Source organism: Lissotriton vulgaris, chromosome 6 (genome assembly GCF_964263255.1).
Source record: "Lissotriton vulgaris chromosome 6, aLisVul1.2, whole genome shotgun sequence".
In the NCBI taxonomy this organism is placed as follows: domain Eukaryota; kingdom Metazoa; phylum Chordata; class Amphibia; order Caudata; family Salamandridae; genus Lissotriton; species Lissotriton vulgaris.
In genome coordinates this window covers 328,767,393-328,787,610 of record NC_141694.1, presented here as the reverse complement: position 1 = coordinate 328,787,610, position 20,218 = coordinate 328,767,393, and the positions used below count along the sequence as shown (strand labels likewise).

The window sequence follows — 20,218 nt, the reverse complement described above, 5'->3', positions numbered from 1 at the left end:
CTGAGCTACTGGTTAAGGGAATTAACCTACTCAACAAACTCCTCTGATGTTGCTAGCACTCCACTTCACATTATTAAGATATCATCAATAAGCCTGCACCACAGGTGGATGTTATTTCTGTATGGGTTGTTTTCACATTAAATTACATTTTCTTCAAAATGAGACATGTATATACAAGACAGACTAGGAGTACTGCCCATCTAAGTCCCTTATACCTGTAGATATAAGGTGTTCTCAAAGTGGAGGAAAATCTTCTTCAACGCTATAGATGTGCATTCAATAATGAAATGTATCTGTGTCTGAGATTTCCAAGCATTAGATCTCAAAATTTCCTCCATAACCTCTAGAGTAGCATCTTGGGGTATGTTGGTATATAATGGTTCAGCGTCCAGGGAGATCAGTACTTCCATATTGCACTTAAGATTGATGTCATTAATAAGATTAAGAACATCTTTTGTATTCTTCAGAAAACTCAGAGTTTTTTCCACTAGTGAGCATTGAAAGTGGTTAGAAAATTTAGCTAGTGGCTCCAGTAAAGAGCCAATCCCAGATACTACTGGGTAACCTGGTGTTGAAGAAAGCCTTTGTGTATTTTAGGTAACTTGTAAAAGCATTGTATTTTGACATGTTTATTGATGAGGAGCTCATCTTCCCATTTTGTGATCGAACCCATTGTTTCTCCCTCATTCCCTAGGGTTCTTATTTCACATGATATCTAGAGTCTAACAGTTGTCTCTAACATTCTTTTCTATAATCTGTGATTGAGAGGATCACTATCACACAGCTCTTGATGGCAGGGTCCTCATTAGACAATGACTCAATGGCATTTCTCTCTTCCCTTGACAGATTTATGAATGCACTCTTCCTCCCCATGTTATTTATATCTTTCAGTATTGCCTGTTCAAAAGTGATTATCTCATTAGGAACTGTGTTGCTAGCTCGTGTAAAAGTTGTAAGGTTTCTCAGTTCTCAGTCCTGAGTCTCTTGTTTTCTCCAGTTCATCTCTGTTCAGAAAAAAGGCTTTTAGATTAATCCCCCCCCCCCCCCCACAAATCTTAGTTCACAATTTAGACTGAATTTATCTTCCTGGGTGGTGGGAACAAAGCCAAATCCTTTGTTAACAACCTGATGTTCCATCTCTGTAAGTTATCTGGGTGATAGATTATCAATTCAGTCATTCTCTGGTCCTTAGTTCTGCTGTGCATTATCATCTGGAGTTCCCTTGATCCCATTGGACATGTTGGTCCCTTCCTTTTGTTCTTCCTCTTCCTTTGACCTAGCCGCTGCCTAAAAAGAATGGGCGAATGGGACAATTGGTTTCAGGAGGAACATAGGCATCTGTTGTGGCCACATGGGTTGGGGAAATTGGTGTAGTCCCATCTGATGACCATAGTTTCTACGAGAGCCTCTCCTCTCCTCATCACTATTCCAACCATCTAAACTGAAGATACTGCCAAAAGATTTCCCCTTCCTTTTCTGTGCATTATCCCCTTCATCTATGGTAGATTCTCCTTCTTGTATGGGTATATTTTTTTCTCTACTGAACCTTTTAATGTCTATTTTGTAACTTGGTGATTTCTTTGTTGCATCAAAAAATCTTTATGTTTATTAATTTTCGAGTTGATCTCTGCAAGATGGGTCTTAAAAGTTGTGATTTTATAAACTGCTTTTCAATGCATTTTCCGCAACATTCATCTTGATTTTAGGGCATCCGTTAATCTCTTAGTTGTATTAATTACCAGTACCAACCATTCAAGGGTGCATTTCCAAGCTATCTGTGACCATTCACGACATAAATCCTCAAAAAAGATGTGTGGTGCATTGGTAACTAAAAGGCAATTGGAGCCACATTAGCCCTTAAATAGTCCATATTGATGGCTTCATGTAGAGCTGTCTTGATCTGAGTTTTCTTTAGAACGGAGAGAGATCCCCAGTCCTCCTTAAGGATGCTGGATGGAGTGCTGCCATCTGCCCCGAGGTGTGAAGGTGTTTTCAAATTTTATGCCACGACAGAATCGTTTTAAGTGAGGCCTTGTACGTCTTTTGTTTTTATTTTCCTTTACATGATTAGCCCTAATATATAAGGATCCAGCCATCAAGGTAGCTTGTTAATATACTTTTTGTAAATTATGAGCACTACACTTTTGGGGCTGCTTGCGGTTGACTTGCCACGGCGATTCTCTGTTGTTTAAATCTCTTGTTTTGAATTGTCGAATGTCCACGGAACTCGCTTATATACGAACTAAATTTTGCTTTCACTAGAAGGGGTATTCATGCTATTACATATGGATACTTCTTTTCAGAACTAGCACGGATGTCGTTGCACTTATTTTTCTCTTTTTTTCACCACAATGAACTATATTGCTGTCCAATTTTAGTATAGGTGTATTTGTGCATGATAGAACACGACTTTCATAGCACTTAGGGGTTCCTTTGAACAAGTTGCTGTCTTCCTATAAATTCGGTATATTTCACATTTTCTTGCATTGTGGCACTAAGAGTGCAATATTTATTGTGAAAATGGTTACTTAGGTCATTCCTTTCTGTATCTTTCCAGCCCTGAAGAGTTATAGCGTCTGTGATTGTACAGAACTATAACGAAACACGTGTCGGCTAGCTGTAAAATTTCCATTTGACGTGATGACCTAATAAAAGGAGATATACATCTACTCCTGGAACCAACGTTGGACATTTGTTTCTTTTGTATTTTACCTAACAGTATTCTACTGGTTATTTTGTTTTGGAGTGCGCAGGATTTAGTGTTTGAGCTTCATCTCCTCTGATTCACCCAGTGGAAGAGTACTCATATAAACCAGATAAAACATTAGAGGGCCATGCTCTGTAAATACGAAGGTTCTTTTGTGTAGTAGGAAGCTTAACAACTGTAGCTAACAGTCTGGCCTAGGTGATGTATGAATCCAGCTCCAGCGTTGTTGCATCTCTTGGCTTTCATGCAGCTGAGAAATCAGCAACTATGCTTATACTCACCACTCAACCTCCAGCCACCAGGCAGTGGACAATCAAGTGAGATGTCACAGATCTGTTAGTTGTCACAGCGTGGCTAACCATCATGGCTGATCGGACGTGAATCCGATCAGCTCCTCGCCAGGCCTGTATAAATCAGTGGTTTTGGGCGACCTCAATGCCCTGAATTCGGCGCAGGAGCCCTCTCCCAGCACAGGAGATTTGAGAGACCGCAATCGACCAGCGATCCACACCCCCGAGACACCCCACGGACCCAGGGAAAAATCACCTCCAGGGCTCAGGGGGAAACATCGTGGTGGCCGTCACTCCGATGTCTGAGAAGAGCCCCCGGTGCCCAGCATCATTAAGATAGCTACTGATGCTACAATACGGGGGATGCAGTCAGGGACCGCCATGGAGCTGGGAGACAGGGGGCTGCCCCCGCAAAACTGCACAAACTACTGGTAGGGTTTCTGTACCTGCACGCATGCCAATGGATCAGGTTCGCAGCCGCTTCCTCACGCACCCATACAGCAGAGCCAGATCCTGAGGTCTTGCGGCAGAGAGGAGCCCCCACCAGGGAGCACAGATGTCAGATATTGCGGAGGGGGCCTCCGGCTGTTTGTAGTCCAGGAGTGCGCCATCCCTGCCTGTCTTAAACATGGCAGCCGTTAGGTGCTGAAGAGAAGCGCTCAAATGCAGCGCCAGCAGATTTTGGCATGCCAATATAGAGCCCGGCGTGGTGTACAGACCAGAACCAGCCACACAACATACAGGGAAGGCCGGTACGGAGTGCTGGGGCCTCCCTTCCCCTGTCGAGATCTGCGTCCTCTATTTCGTGCCCAACGCTGCCTGACCTTAAGATGGCGGTGCGCCACCTCCAGTTTGCAGCCTAATAGAGATTCATGGGGGCTGAGCCTGAGCATCCTTGCAGCAACGTGGGAGCTCTGAGGGGGGCCCTGATACCAGCCACGTGAATTAGCCATTGTGGGTGACAGATGCCAGTACCGAAGAGGGGTTAACCAGAGTTAAAAAGTACCTATGCTCCTTTGCGACCTGGAGAGGTCTACAGCTGCAGTTGACCCTAAGACTAACCATATTTGGTGGGCTGGTCCCTATGCCTGAGACGGGACCCGAGCCCACCCACGCACAGAACGTTGGAATTGGAGACGCTTACCACACAAACAGATGTCTGGTTCCCTGAGCGTCCAGGCCAGCCTGGAAGTTTCCAGCTCACTGGATCTCCTGGCCGCCATCTAGTCGAATCCCTGCCGCTGAAGACTAGCAATTTACCGCAGATCCGGGCCCTCAACGGCGCGCCACATTCACGAGGCCCCTCATAAGCAGCGAGGGACGGCCCCCATGGCACCCAAAAATCCCAGCTGCCTGGGGCCTCCAACTTCTTCTCCCCAGCATCCAAGGGGACATCGAGGGACAATCCCAAAATTCCCCAAGGCACCATGGAAATCTCCAGAGAGGAACTGCTGGCCACACTCAGGGAGTTCAAGCAGGAGCTGCATGACGACATCAAATCGGACATTGGGGCCTCCCTTGATGCATTCAAGTCGGAAATGGGGGAGCGACTGGTGACCCTACAGGCGGATGTGGACTCAGTCAGAGCCCGCACCCACAACCTTGAAGCCAAACACCAAGACCTGGAAGAGCGCATGCGACCGCTGGAGACCCAGTCAGCAGATCTCTATCTCAGTCTAGCCGGTCTTTGGGCAAACTCTCCTGCGTCTCTTTACTGGACTTTTCTCACTTCTCCTATTCACCATACCCTCTACCCCGAACCTCTCTACTCTTCTCCTCTTTCCAGCTATTGACCTTTGCCATCACCCGTCCTTGCTCATAGTTCCCACCCTGTCTATCCACTGGACTTTCTTCTGGTAACTTTCCCTCCTCAATTGAGACCTAGCAATCTGACTGATGCCTGATGGAGCTATCTGTTTAGCTATTGGGGTGATGGGCTGTGGATTCCCTGCTCAGCCGTCACCTACCTAGTCGATCTTTGGGCAGACTTCCTTTCGTCTCTCCTGCCGTCTTTTCCTTCATTCTCCCCCTTCACATTTCCCCCTTGCCCCCCTCCTCTCTATTTTTCTCACCTTTCTTTCATCTCCTAATTTGTTGCTTAATGTTTGACGTAATGTGTATTTGTTTTCATTCTCTGTAACATTGTGTAGCCTAATGTAAAGTGCTCTGATACCTACGGGTCTAGCCATCACTATATTTAACTCATAAATAATGTTCTTCTGAATTTCTATTGGACCTTTGATGACGTTGCATGGGCGTCAAAACTGTTTGTACTCACCTCGATACACGAGCAACCTTGCCTGATGCCCGGTGGAGCTGTCATATGCAGCTAAAGAGAAGTCTGGCCCTGGTTTCACCCCCTCGGCCGTCACCTACCCAACCGGACATCTGACATTGTTTTCCCTTTTTTTCCCATTGTGTATTCCCTCCCTCCACCTCCTCCTCCCACTGTGACTCTTTAAGTGATGTAACTATGTAACCTGTAACTCGCTGTAACTCATGTAAAGATTTCTGATACCTCCGGGTCTAGTAGCGCTTTATAAAACTTTTCAAATAAATAAAATAAATAAAAATCAGTTCAAAATACATGGAACAACCTGAAAATTCATCAGAACAAACAAAATAGCAACAAGCCGGGTGGTGGGGTTGTTATTACATCTTCAGTAATGTGCTTAAAAGGGAGATGATTGAGGAAAATGTCAATAAACTGCAACTGTTCTTTTAGAAATATTCTATGAACTGCAGGTGTGAGCTTACATGAAAAGGACAACTACTAGCAAGAAAAAAAGACATAATTAGACTTTTTTTTATTTCCTATAGTTCGCGTTTGAATCAAATGGATGGGGGACAATACTCGCTGGAAAGCTGGCCAGGTGAGCATTATGCTACAAGTCATTCTTTGCTGGAAAAACTGCTGCCTTGCTTAAGTTGCTAATATATAATTCTGACTCTCCAGTGAAGACTGGTTATCAATCATAGAGATTACATTTCCTTCATGTTTACACCACATCTCTGATTCTAGTGTTTTGAAAGCTTTACTAGCTACTAAATGGGTACAGTATTTGCTCCAGCCCATGTAAATCATTTATGGGCTGTGATGGAAAGCACACATGCATTAACCAACAAATATTCTCTCTTGCACCTAAAGGCAATGTTTCTGGTTACATTTGATAGATACATGTCGTAGGAGAACATGCTAATGTAAAGTTAAAACCATATTTCTCATTTGAATTTTATATATGTTTAATATCAAACTGACAATTTAGTATTGCTACCTATGCAGTAATTGCCACATCCATACTTTGAAAGAAAACAACTTATAATGCAAACTTGCACGTGCAATGTGTGCATTCACCCAGTTTAATAAAAAATTGTTTCTATAAGCGCTCAACAAGATAAGCTATGACTACTGACCTTATGTCCCTCTTTTGAGTCATAAGTTCTAATTGAGAAAGGGTCAGCAAAGTCTTTCATAGAATAACATGATGGTTGTTGACCTTTTATTGGCAAATCTATTGGCAAAAGCTGTGGTATTACTATTACCTGCCTAAATTTGCTCATGTATAAAAAGCCTGATTTTGAACTGTATCGTGCCCCACTAAGTTTGAAAATACATAATTAAAAAAAGAACAAGATATGAGGATCAAAATACAAATGCATTCTATAAATCCAGTAAGAACATATGCAAATTAAACAAGCATTTGCAATGCAATAGGTCTCGCATTAGAAAAGTTTGAGCTATTGGTATTGTAAATTACTATTTTTTAATTTATGTGTTGGTTTTGAAAATAGTGAAATTAATAGCTTTGTCATTTACAATGCCAAAAGTTTTAAATTTCACACATGTGACACCTATAGCATTTGTACTGCAATATGTATTGTATTTACGTGACGTAGATGTATTGATATTACAAATAACAATGCCTTTTAATTTTCTTTTTAATAATTAATACTTAAATAAAAGTTATTGTAATTTATAATGGCAATCGCTTAAACATTTGTAAATAACTTTTGTGAAGATTATGTTCAGGGTATTTTAATTGTGACGAAAATCCAAGAACAGAAGTGAAATATTAGCATCTTTTTGTGACATTTGTAATAAAGCTTGAAACATTGAGAGAACATATTTGAACCAGTTGTTTTTGAATGGTTGCACAGATTGTTGCTGTGGTAGCGCTGAAAGGTAGATAGATAGATAGAGTGAGGGCGATAGATAGAGTGAGTCCGACAGATAGATAGATAGATAGATAGAGGGTGATAGATAGATAGAGTGAGGGCAATAGATAGATAGATAGATAAGATAGATAGATAGATAGATAGAGGGCGATAGATAGCTAGAGTGAGGGCGATAGATAGATAGATAGATAGATAGATAGACAGATAGATAGAGCCTTTGGGAGCACTTTTGAAAGCCCCTTACTAAACTCTCGCAGAGCAACGCATGCGCATTGGCTCAGCGAGACCTAAAAAGAGTGACTTCCGTGAAGGGGCTCAAAGGAAGTCCCATTTAAAAGGAACCATATGTAGACCCCATTGAGGAGAATACTTGGAGATGATAAAACGTTTTTAGTACGTTTCCGGAGGAGATACAAAGGGTTTTTGGAAAAGAAGCCCCCTGGTTGTAAAAATAAAAATAAAGATTTTAGATTTCTATCTCACAGTTCGTCAGGAGTTGTCTGCAGTTAATGGGGAGCCAATGTTTTGAGTGCACATGCATCTAATAACCCAAATATTTTCTTACTTAGCAGTTTCTCGCAGTCACTTGCTGACCACCACATTCTTAAAATGGACACACTGATTTATAGGAAGAAGGGTTGCATTATGACGGAATTTTCTTAGAGTTCCTTCTACCTCAGATTGAATGACTGGTGTGATTTACCTGTAACTACTGCCCAGGGCCAAGGGCCAATCACTGTACGCAGTACCTCTGATCAGAGGCTTGCTCTTCCTGGCCCTATTCCCAGAACCCTGCCTTTGAGTTCAGTCTGTGGGTGGCTCAGCAAGCACTGGGCACAGGGCATGTACATTGTGCCTGTACCCTTGCCTTGAGTGCCTTGTGATGGGACTTACCTGTGGTGGCATGCAATGTGTGGCCATGGTCTTTGCACAGCAATCCTGTCGGCATTGCTCGCAGCTTCTGGAAAAGTTAGATACATGGCACTTTTCCGTCTGAAAACCTGGTCCCTGTAATGGAAGAATGTATGATACCCTCAACTGGTGGCTGACTAAGATAGGCCCTACTACTATACATGTTAAAAATGAAGGATGCAAACATCTGCATGGCTTAGATAGCCATCAATTGAAGTACAGGACATCACATTTACTCAATAGTACTTCTTAGGCCTACTTTTAAAAAAGAGTGGCATGTGGAGATGGTAAAGCAATAGCAACTTCATAAAGTTGCTCCACGTGTGGGTCTTGTGATAAGTTGTTGATTATTCAAGCGGTATCACAGATGCTCAACAAGTAAGTGATGAGTGCATCCACAGTAGCAGTAACTGTCCTTTGCTCTTTAATTATTCTGGTTGCAGTTTTAAAAGATTAAAGTAAAAAACTACTTTTAAAGACAGAAAATATCTCTGCAACTTGCCGTTGTACTGATTATATAGAAAGACAAACCAGAAAGCCACGTAAACTCTGGAAATGAAGAGAAACCATTACAATGAGTTTGAGTTTGAGTTCAAAGTATTTATAGAGCGCGTGTTCACCTGGTGGTTTCATGGTGCTGTGGTGTACTAAACCTGGAGGGACAGGAAGATTAGTGGGGAAGTGAGGAAAGGATAGTTTATAGAGGGAAGGCTTGTGAGAAAAGGAACGTTTTTAGCTCCTTTCGGAAGAGAGCATATTGAGTGGAAGATCTAAGGTGGGCAGGGAGAGAATTCCAAAAGGCAGGGGCGAGTGTGGAGAATTTCGTGCCCCCCCCCACTTTTTACGCATAAAGAGGGGCACTGTCAGCAATTGTTGGGAGGATGAGCGCAGTTCCCTGACGGGGGCGTAGGCTTTGAGTTCAGAGGAGATGAAAGCAGGGGCAGCGCCGACCCGGGCCTGAAAAGTGATGCATCCCATCTAGAACTGAGCTCGCTCTCGAATGGGGAGCCAGTACAAGGACTTGAGGAGCGGAGTGACATGATGGAATTTGGCAAGGTTATAAACCAGGCGGGCTGCCTGGTTTTGGACCAGCTGTAGTCGGCGCATGCTGTAGGCCGGCATGCCACAGTATAAGGCGTTGCCATAGTCTAGGCGTGAGATTACCATCGCCAGGACAATACGTTTTAAGGCAGAGAAAGAAAAGAAACGAGAGACTTTACGGATAGTGCGGAGTGAGAGAAATGAAGAGGACACCACTTGGCTGACCTGGGAGTGCAGAGTGAGTTGGTCGTTCAACTTAATCCCAAGTGTTTTCACAGAGGAAGATGGAGAAGGAGGGGGACCTAGGGAGGGGGGCCGAAAGAAAGAAGTCCAGAGACTGGAGCAACCACCTGTCAAAACCAGCTCAGTTTTGTCTGGGTTTAATTTCAGGTGGTTGTAGTTCATCCAGTCCCGGATGAAGATCATGACAGACTGGAATTTAACCATGGAGTCTGGGGATGGGGACAAAGTGAAAATAAGCTGAAGGCCGTCCTCATAGTTATAGATGGAGACCTCCATTTGCTGAAGGGCAAAAATGAGAGGGGCAAAATATAAGTTGAATAAAAGAGGGGAAAGGGAGGAGCCCTGAGGAACCCTGCATTGTACTTTTCGGAGGTCTGCCGAGAAGTCGTCCAGGCGCACTGCTTGGGTGCGGTCCCTCAGGAAGGAGGACAGCCAGACCAAGGCCGAGCCTCCAATTTCCACCGCCCTGACACCAGAGAGTAGGATGGAATAGTCAACTGTGTCAAAGGCGGCGGAGAGGTCGAGGAGGACCAGGGCCTGGGGATGGTTAGTGTCCATGCCCTCTCTGAGATTGTCGAGGGCCGATAGCACCACGGACTCCGTGGAGTGTGCGGGCGGAAACCAGCCTGACGGGGGGCTAACACCCCGTTCTCCTCCACATAGGTGCTGAGCGTTCTGGTCACATGGCGCTCCAGTACCTTCCCCAGAAAGGGCAGTAATGAGATGGGGCGGTAGTTGACAAGAGCGGAGGGGTCAGCGCCCGTTTTTTTAAGAATGGGGACAATGATGGCCGATTTGAGAGGTTGAATCCCAATGCCCTGGGACAGTGGGCTGTTGAGAAATTTAAGAGGAGGCTGCACACAGACCGAGGAAATGTGCCTGAGAATGTGGGCAGGACATGGGTCTAGGGGGGAGCCTGATTTGACCAAAGGGAGGAGGGAGAGAAAAGCCTCTTCGGTCAGAAGGGGAAAGGAGTCAAGGCGTGCCCCAACTGTCGGACAGTGGGGGTCGACGAAGGAAGGGGGGGGAGGGATGTTTGATTTTATGTTTGAGATTTTGTCTAAAAAATAAGTGTTGAGGGAGTCGCACAACAGTTGGAGAACTGTTTAAAAGCGGACACTGGGGTAAGTTATTTAACTTCAAGTAATGAAGCAAGAATAATCAAGCTTAAAATTATGCAGTATAATTAACCAGCCCAATAGATAACTACAAAAGTCCGCTAGAATGCACTTAATCCAAAATAAGGTCAACTATCTTTATCAAATTTTCACCTGCAGGGCACCAGAAGAACATTGGTTCATCAAAGTATTATTGTTGAATCAAAATTTGAGAAAACTGTTTTCATCACTCGCATTAGTACAATTCAGTTTTCGAGTCGTAAACAATGCTCCAAATTTAAATAACATGACAATCCCTGATAGGGAATATCTAAACATATAACACGACCAGGGTAAGGAAGCATCATCCATTTCATTACTATGTTACCATGTTACCAGTTACCCCTCTATCATTATTGCAGCATACTTGCTGTCTCCGTTATCTTTGCCACTTGGCACTCCTGTGGAACAGCTCCAGTCTCGAACAAGCACTGGCCGCACGGCCGGCCTGCAAAGAACAAAAAAAAAAACTGCGAGGAAAAAAAAAACGCAAGTTGTGACGCACGTGGTGTGCCCGCGTGTCACCGCAAATGCTACTTTGCCGGGGATCAGGTTGCTAGCACGCGCATGCAGGCGCGCTCTTGTGCGTGTTCTAGCAAGCTGATCGCCCACAAAGTAGCATTTCTGAGAGCCCCAAAATGTCTCGCCCGAGATCAGCGCATGCGCTGGATCAGGCCGAGACCTAAAAACAGAGCAATGAAAAATCTTCAGTAACCACCACTTTTTGGGAAACTGGGATCAACTTTGTAGGATCAGGCTCAGCTAAAATGAAATGAGACACAATGGGCTATTTAGAAGAAATGCATATGTTTATATATAATTATTATTTTGCAATTAAAATAATGATGATTGCTAATGTTTTGTTACATTGTATAAACTTACAGATTGGGCTACTTGTTGTTTAGGCTGCCCCCACTCTAGTGGGATTTTTTTTATTTTGACTGTCAATTTATCAAAGAATCTCATTGCAAACTAATTAGTTAAAATGTCAGCGGAATCTTGGAAAGTGCTGTGTCAAGAGTGTACCTCAATAATCAAAAAAGAAAAATGCTGTGATAAACCCCTTTGGGTGTGTGTTTATACACCACAAGTATGTTTCAAATTCAGTGTGTTGTGTTTTTTATTCCCTGCACCACTAATCGCATGCACTTGGGAAGAGATATTTCGCAACTTTAGGGGAAAGTGTACATTTCATCTAAAATTTGTATGTATCTCCTACAGTTGACAACGGGTCTATTGTGTTCAGCGTAAACTTAGAGAGGACTTTGTGGCTTTCCTACCTGTCTGAGTTCCCTGCGTCTGGTTGAATGGCTTACCTCCCTATTATTCTCACCCTAGCATTTTGGTATCATCATATTTTGATTAAATCAGATGTATACTTCCACACCAGTGCTGCCATCTGTACCTTGCATTCTAGTGTATGACGGGCTATTTAATTTCCATTACGCTCTCTTTTTTTGTTATTCTTCATGATCCCCCAGCTCCCTGTTTTCTTTTCCACCAATCATACATTTTAGGATGCTATTAACCAAGAATGTAATTTAAATTTGTCTTATTAGTTTGTTCATTGCCTAAAGTGTTTTTATGCCAATATATCAAGTGTGGTACAAAAGGGGGTGGTGATGGACGGAGCATCTGAATCAATCAAACACTCACACCCAGTCAAAAGATCTGGGTTTAATCCATCACCGTTCTTTAGTCCACTCTGCCACCCCAGTTCAGACATGGCTATATGCAAATCAGTCTGACCCTGTGCCTCATGGGAACAGTCCAGCCCGAACTGCCAAGCCATGTCTTCCCTGGACCGGAAACAAGCTTCCGAGGACCGGTTTCTGGCATTCCAGCCGTCTTCAGCCCGGCTTGCTTGAATCCAGTGAGCAAGGGACTCACGTCTGAGCATACCCTACCACACTTATGGCGGCCAAAAGCGGTACAAAAGGGGGTGGTGATGGACGGAGCATCTGAATCAATCAATCAAACACTCACACCCAGTCAACATATCTGGGTTTAATCCATCACCATTCTTTAGCCCATATATCAAGTGTGACATTCTAAAATGTTCTTAAATGTTTGCTATAATTTGTTCAATTAAGTGTTATATTACTCTATTGAACTCTAGGACAACCTTGGTAATAGTTATCCTTTGTTCTAATGGATGGCTCCAGAACCTCTTTCAGACTTTATCGACCCAGACAAAATTCTACTGGACCTTTCTCTTTTCTCATACAATCCTGCTGGAATATTTATTAGGAAAATTAACTGCCCTGTACTCTTTAATGGCACATGGATTATTTTGACTTTCGCACAATATTGTCATTTTCTCTGTATTATTGTATAATTCCTCCATTCCTGTTACTCTTTTCTTTTGTTTAGTGAGGTCATGCATGACGCACAGATTATGAGTTGCAGAATCTCACCCGGAATAGTAAGTATTCCGGGTGAGATACTGCTCCAGTCCATTATACGTGGTCAGGTGACCCTGTACCTAATAATGCAAAGTCTGTTAAAACTGAGCCCTGTTTCACTGGGTCCTGGTGAGACGTCTGCAGGTACACATCTTGAGGTTTTGGGCAGAAGCACAGCCTGGCTTCGCCTTGTAGGACCATAGCCTAGCTTGACCTTGCCCTGACACCCTTCATACCAGCTCCCATCCTACACCTGCCGTCCTGCTGTCGTCTTCTGCCTGCTCTAAGCAGTTGGAAAATGGCAGTTGCTTTTTCCCCAGAATTGGTCAATAAAAAGTGGAAAATGCCCCAGTATTTCTGGGATCTGTTCCCTTATTTTACCCAACCTGAGTTATAAAACTCATAATGGCTGGATATTGGTGCAGGGAATCAATGGGAATTGCGAATTCGCAAATTGGAATTCGCAAAATGTTGATGCATTCCATGGGTGCAGGGGGGGGTCCAAAGGACCCCCCCTGCACCCCTGAAATTTATTTTGGAGTGCATGTTTCAAACATACATGTCCTAAGGACATGTGTGTCTGTAACATGACAGTGTTTTTAAATGCAAATTCGAGCATTTTAACACATTTTCGCAAATTACCACGAGGTTCTACCTCGTGGTAATTTGCACCCCCTAATTGCGAATTCGCAATTTTAAAATTAATCATGCATTGCTTTTAAGGAATCACAAATTTGCGATTCCTTAAAAGCAATCGCATTTTTGGAATTCGCTAAAAATAGCGATTTTCCCAAAAATGCATGATGCATCTCAAAACATGATTTTGCATTCGCAAACGGCAGATTTTAGCGAATCGCACCGTTTGCGCATGCAAAAATCGTTGATGCATGTGCCTGATAGAGAGTTAAATTCAGTCACTGTGTACGAGAGGGTAGTGCCCAGGCATAGAGATTTAGGCCAACCTTATGTTATCTTAGTCTTGACTTGCAATTAAGCAAGAACTACCTAATTGCCATTACCATTTCCAAGCTTTATTTCGATCAAATAGACCATAAAAGCAGTGCATAAAATATATCCAGTACTAATTTTAGACAGTTAAAACATCAATGATCATTACAAAATAAAACACTAGAAGGTGAATTAGTCAAAATTCATGCCGGTTTAGAAAGTGGATTAAAAATACAGAGTTAAAATTGTATTAAACATTTGAATTACAGTTCATAATAAGCTCAAAACAATTGGAAATGGCCGGTAAACTATTATCATGTAGAGGAAGCGGTAAAAAACTTGGGACGCCTGTGCCACATAGAGTTAAGGAACCGTGACACAGCAAAGACTATCAGAGGATTAATGTCGGTTATAAAGACTCTGAAAGCCTCCAGTGACTCCCGGAACCCCAGGTTCCTGCAGATTGGCAATAGCAAGTGCCTCCTGAGTATGTTGTATTCTGAGCAAGAAAGAAACATGGAAGGGAGTCTCTTCTTGGCTATTACAGGCAGGACAGCTTACAGGGGAGGCTAGAACTACCTAATTGCACTAACGAATTAAAATCACAGGAAACAGGAAGGTTGTTCGATCAGTCTGCTGGGCACCCAACTCTTGAAGTCAGCATGACTTAGTCAAGTAAAGTCTGAAAGCAAATCTATTCTAATTGGTGTTACCATCACCCCAGAATGTACACCAGTCTGCCCCACTACCTTCATGAGTGACATGGCCTCGAAAGCATGTAGGCACCAAAAGGGAACTCCTCTTCAATTGAATAAGCTGCTGTTGATCGCTCCCAGCCTCTGGCAAAGACACATCAGTGTTTGGGTTGAGTAGGAGGATTTTTATATGAATTTTGTTTACAAACCGAGACAGCCTTCTAAAGTGGCTTTAAATATCATTTAAATGAATATAGTTCATACATTTCCAGTAACTAATGTAATGGTTAGGCGGCTGTAGATAACAAGGCTGAATGTCATTTGGATCTGTGTTGTCCTAATTCAAAAGTGTTATTGACGTTTCCGGCCCCAAAGTTCCAGCTACCACCAAAGCAAGTGTAAATATTGTCAGGGCTAGTCACAAAGGTAACTTACACTTGTAAGTAATTTGTGAGTGTAATTTACTCAAAAAATTGAGCTTCACTTTTCTACATTTAACTCATTACAAAATTTGAGTGTAAAGGTACTTAATAGACTTGCATGTCTCCACCCCTTCAGTTTTAGACGTGGAGTCAGAATAATCCCAATTTGTGACTGTATAGTTACTACATGTAATTTACAACCTCTCCCTGGCAGGAAGCCACAAGAGTATTGGCCAAAGGGCGAGCTTTAAAGGTGAATCTGTCTTTGAAGAGCAAATGGGGAACACTTGGGGGAGAGACTGCCTTATTGTTGAGGTAGACAGGCAGATACTTGGGAAGGGAACGGAAGGGGAAACCAGTTGGCAACCCGATTTTCCAGGGGCCTGTAGCCCCCTTGGTAGTCGCACCTCTCGGTTGGGCTAGGGAGCTCTTGACACCAAGATAGGATTCCTGCCATGTAAGTGGGCAGAACGGTATATCCTGGGATAGCCAGATGCAACACTGCAGGAAGTGAACCTGGTAGCCCATTGACCAACAATTGCATCCTATCTGGTAATAAGTACGGTCCTGCTGCACCGAAGAACTGGCAAAGAGGCTGCACCTTCTGAACCTGGTTGCTAGCAAAGGAGAAGGGACTGTGCCTTCTGTGTCCTGCTCCTGGAGAAGTCGTCACCAGAGCCCAGTCGAAGCAAGAGACTCCAAGCGTTGGTTGGCTGACCACCTATCTGCAGCACAGGGCCACAACATGTGAAGAAGCCTGCTGGGGCATGTTGGTATGCCAGAGTTGCACTTAAGTCTGCTGGACCTGGAGAGCTGTCGGAGTGCAGCTTGGTCACCCAGAAGACAAGTTTTCGCCAAGGAAAGGATTTGGCTGTATCCACGATAACCGGTGACTCCTTGCCCTGTGGCAACTGGACTTCTGCCAGGACTGAGAGAACTTCGAGGGACGTTGACACCGACCGTGGCCAGGAGCACCTGAGTAGGTGGTTGAGGAGGTGGTGCAGGTGTCTCTGTAAAACTCCTTCACTCCTGCATGCAATGGCCATAATGATTGACACTGGTGTTTTTTTCTATTATTTATATAATCTTCATGCCCAAGACATGGTGCCTTGCACTCTCTTTCTAAAAAGGATCTTAGTACATCTTTGCCATGTCTTGGTAAGATAGGCTCTGGTAACATTTCGCAAACATTTGCCAAGGCACGAGTCTGTCTATGAATTTTCTGGGACGTCCTTTAAAGGAGACAACAATATCGCAGAAAATTGCCCTTATAGCACGAATATCCTGCCGCACATTATTCTGTTGCTGGTAAAACTGATACTCCCAGTGACCAGCATTAGCCCATGTCAAACACACCCTCGCCCGCAGATGTGTTGCCTTTCATTATGGCCAGCAGGATGACTAGCATCACGGAGAGGAGTGTCATCTGGGAGGTTGTGGAGGGGAGAGATTCAAGAATATGGGTAAATCTGCTCCCCACTAGGGGCGTACTCTCCCTCCGATGATTGAGAAAAGACCAGAGATACACCTTCATGGGAGTAGAGTGTAGGGGATTGTACAGAGATTCCTGTGATTTGTGAACTGTGTGGAAGTGACTGTTACATAGGTAAAACTAGCATCTGTGGCTGCTTAGCTAAAGGCTAGGGACTGGTAATCCTTATGTGTGGGAGCAACAATGCCCTCATCTTCACCCAGGTCCTCCTTGACCAGGTCCTCCACCTCTTCCTCTTCTCTTCTTGGTGAATATAGAGGAATTTTCTCATGTGTTTTTTTAATTCAAAACAGAAATGTCAGTATGTGTTTTGCCATGCTTTTAATTGTACGCAAATGTAATCGTGAAGAAAAGTGACAACCTATAAAAAAGGTGGGGCTGCATTATGGAGAGGACGTCCTTCCCAGGGGGGTGAGACTGAGCCAGGCCAGGTTCCAGTTGGCCCTCCATGGAGCTCTTCAGCCAGCTGAATCCTGGACAGCTTCTCCTTCACCCGCCACTATCATCTTGCCATTTTTTCTTAATGTCCCAATGGTGCGGACCTTCTCCCCAATACATTCACGGGGTCTGTGACCTTCTGCCACAAGGCTGCTTTCTGGGTTCTACTTGGGGAGAATGAAGGCCCTGTAGTTGCTTGTTGTCTTTAACCACTACTGTTTATTACAAGGGATGTCTCCTCCTCAGTGACATTTCTCTTCCTATTCAACACAGGTAGCATCCTTCAGGCAGACAGGCACTGGTACCTGCAGGACCTAAAAGCTGAAGAGGCATAAAACAGATTCTATGGTGTGGGCAGTATTTATGTGGTTGTACGGGAAAGTATGTCAGATTTCTTTCAGCTGTATATAATTTTCCTATTCACTGCCATGCGGAAGTTTCCTCATATTTGGAGTCCACCCCGTGAGCGCAGGTCTACTATTCACTACCACGAGGAGCCTCCACCCAGAGTGCGGAGGTCGCGTCGGACATACTCTCCCTTGCTTACTGCTATTTTCTTATTACATGGGAGTCATTTGCACGTTGTTGGACAGGCCTCGTGGCATGCCCGTCCCCGCCCCGCCCCGCATGGAGGGCCTCGGACTACTGTTACCCCTGTTCCCCGGACAAGACCCACACCTGCAGCCCTCCGGGTCAACCCCCAGCTCTTCCCCGACGGAACCCAGACCCGTAACTACAACATTCTCGGCTGGCCCGGGGCCTTTCCCGAACCACCGTTTCCGGCCCAGCCGCCATCTTGGACCCTCCACGACCAGGCCCCGTGGCCATGTGTCGACCTCAGCCTCCGGCCCAGCCAAGCCTCGACATCGAGGCACCACCATCCACCCAGGGGGTAAAGAGACCACTTGGCGAGTCAATGGGAGAAGGAGTGTCGATGGCTCCCTCTGCCTGGTTTCGATCGCCCCCAGCCTCCCTGGGTGCTGGCTCCACCCCCCTGCTGGGTGTCTGGACTCCCTCATCCCGGACCCCCCCGACCTCCAAGTGCGAGGGTCCGGACATCAAAGGGCACCAGACCTATAACTGGGGCAGCTCCAGAGCAGGAAGTCAGTTGTATCCTGGAGTCGAGAGACACCGAGACGAACTCATCCTTGGAGGCCTGCTGGCGCTGCCGCGGCTCATCCTCGTGAACCATCTTTGAAGGCCTGCTGGCGCTGCCGCGGCTCATCCTCGTGAACCATCTTTGAAGGCCTGCTGGCGCTGCCGCGCTCATCCTCGTGAACCATCTTTGAAGGCCTGCTGGCGCTGCCGCGGCTCATCCTCATGAACCATCTTTGAAAGCCTGCTGGCGCTGCCGTGGCTCATCTTCGTGAACCATCTCTGAAGGCCTGCTGGCGCTGCCGCGGCCTCTACTTGCAAACTCTCCAGCTCGAGGATTGAGAGCTATACCCCCGCTACCCCTGTACCGGACCGGTACTGAGACTGCCCCGCTACCCCCTTCTCCCCCAGAGACTAGAAGTGAAGGGATCATCGCATCCAGGTCCTGCTGTATCGTCAAGTTCACCTGCCTAAGAATACCTATAAAAGTGTACAGAACCTATCTTTGTTTGGCGTCCATCTGTGGGGGGGTAGTTGCTCGTCCGTACGATCTAAGGAGAGGGCCCTCGCCAGGAGGCCTCTCCCCCTTGCTCGGCCGACCCTCTGGGTCCCCGTCTAACATTGGTGGCCAGCGACGCGATCCGAGCCGACGCATAATCGTACGGAGAGTAACTCGCCCCACGACGCACAGCAACAATGTCGACAAAAGAGATCGGAACAACCGCAAAATTCCAGATGGAACGGCTGGAAGAATACAGTCACAAGGAATTGAAGCAATTCTGCATAGACTTGGGCATCGCTACCACGGGACTGAGCACCAAAGACGACCTCAAGCACGCCTTGGAGTCTTGGGTGGAAACGGGAGCGTCCCCACCCCAAAGCAAAAGCATCGAGACCACGGAAACAATTGCAACCCCCGAAGGAGAAAGACGAGAGGGCCTCTCTTCCTAGGCCCACGAGTTGGAACTGGCTCGACTCCGCTTAGATGGGGAATTAAAGCTAGCAGAAAAAAAGATAGCCCTCGAACACTTACGGCTACGGGAAGAACGAGAAGAGAAAAAAAGCCAGAGGGAGCTGGAAGAGAAGAAACTAGCGTACGAACACGAGCGCAATTTGAAAGAACTAGAGATTCGACGACAAAACAAGGATCTCGGCGTCCCCGAGAACCAGAACTCCGCTCCCCCTACGGACACCAAGGTCCACATTCCCAAAGACGTCGTCCGAGAGTACTACCGGAACGACGATATCCAGCAATGGTTCAAGGCCTACGAGGTAGCCATGATCTCCCACCGTATTCCACGAAAAGACTGGGGAGCCGGGTTGTGGGGGAGATTCGTCAACGAAGGAAGAGATGCCCTGCTACAACTCCCCGACGCAGAGATGACCTCCTACGAGCACATGAAAGCCGCCCTCCTCACTCGCTATGGGCTCACCCCCGAGATGTACCGGCAGCGATTCCGAGACTGTAATAGGATCCCCGATACCACCTGGGTGGAATATGTGAACTTTTTTAGCCGAGCCTTCGAGGGGTGGATCAAAGGCAGCCAGGTCACCACCTACGAACAATTATTCGATCTCATCGTGTGGTAGCACCTATCCAATAATTGTTTCATTGAACTAAGGCAGCATCTCCTCGATAGCAAGCTGACCGAACCCCGGAAACTCGCCATCGAAGCGGATCGATGGGAGAGCACCCGGGTCCCCCGGAATTGGCCGGGCGATCAAAACAGAGCCTCCCAGGGGTCCCACCGTCCGCGAGGGGGAGGAGGAGACCAGGGTCGGGGCAGGGACACCACCACGGTGCCCCCCACTAGCAACCCCCCGTATCCGGCTGGAAGAGGAAGCCCTCCGACGCGACCGGGATTCCGCTCCAACATTGTCTGCCACGAATGCCAGCGGCCCGGTCATTACGCCAATGACCCCAACTGTCCGAGAAACCAGTCAGCCCAGGCCCCGGGTCCAATGAACCGCCAAATCACCGCCGTCGCCCTCGGAGAAGAGCAAGGCGAAGAAGAAGCCGAAGAGTGCAAACAATACCTGACCGAGTGGGAACCTGCAGCCATGTCCCTGGTATGTCTAGGAGAAAGGGACATGGTCCCGCGGGCCCCCATTCCAGCCAACACGCAGAAGTACAGCCAGTGGGTCACCATTAATGGACACCGGGCAGAAGCCCTCCGTGGCACGGGGGCCAGTGTGA

The 20,218-nt window shown here is 45.9% G+C and overlaps 1 protein-coding gene across 1 annotated transcript in view; it reads left to right on the top strand.

Moving 5' to 3' along the window:
• IAH1 (isoamyl acetate hydrolyzing esterase 1 (putative)) overlaps window positions 1-20,218 on the top strand; it is a 236,183-nt gene that overhangs the window by 60,398 nt on the left and 155,567 nt on the right. The window contains exon 2 of the mRNA XM_086926361.1: window positions 5,818-5,870. Within this exon, the coding sequence (XP_086782487.1) occupies window positions 5,818-5,870 (53 nt within the window). The remainder of the gene's footprint in view (window positions 1-5,817; window positions 5,871-20,218) is intronic.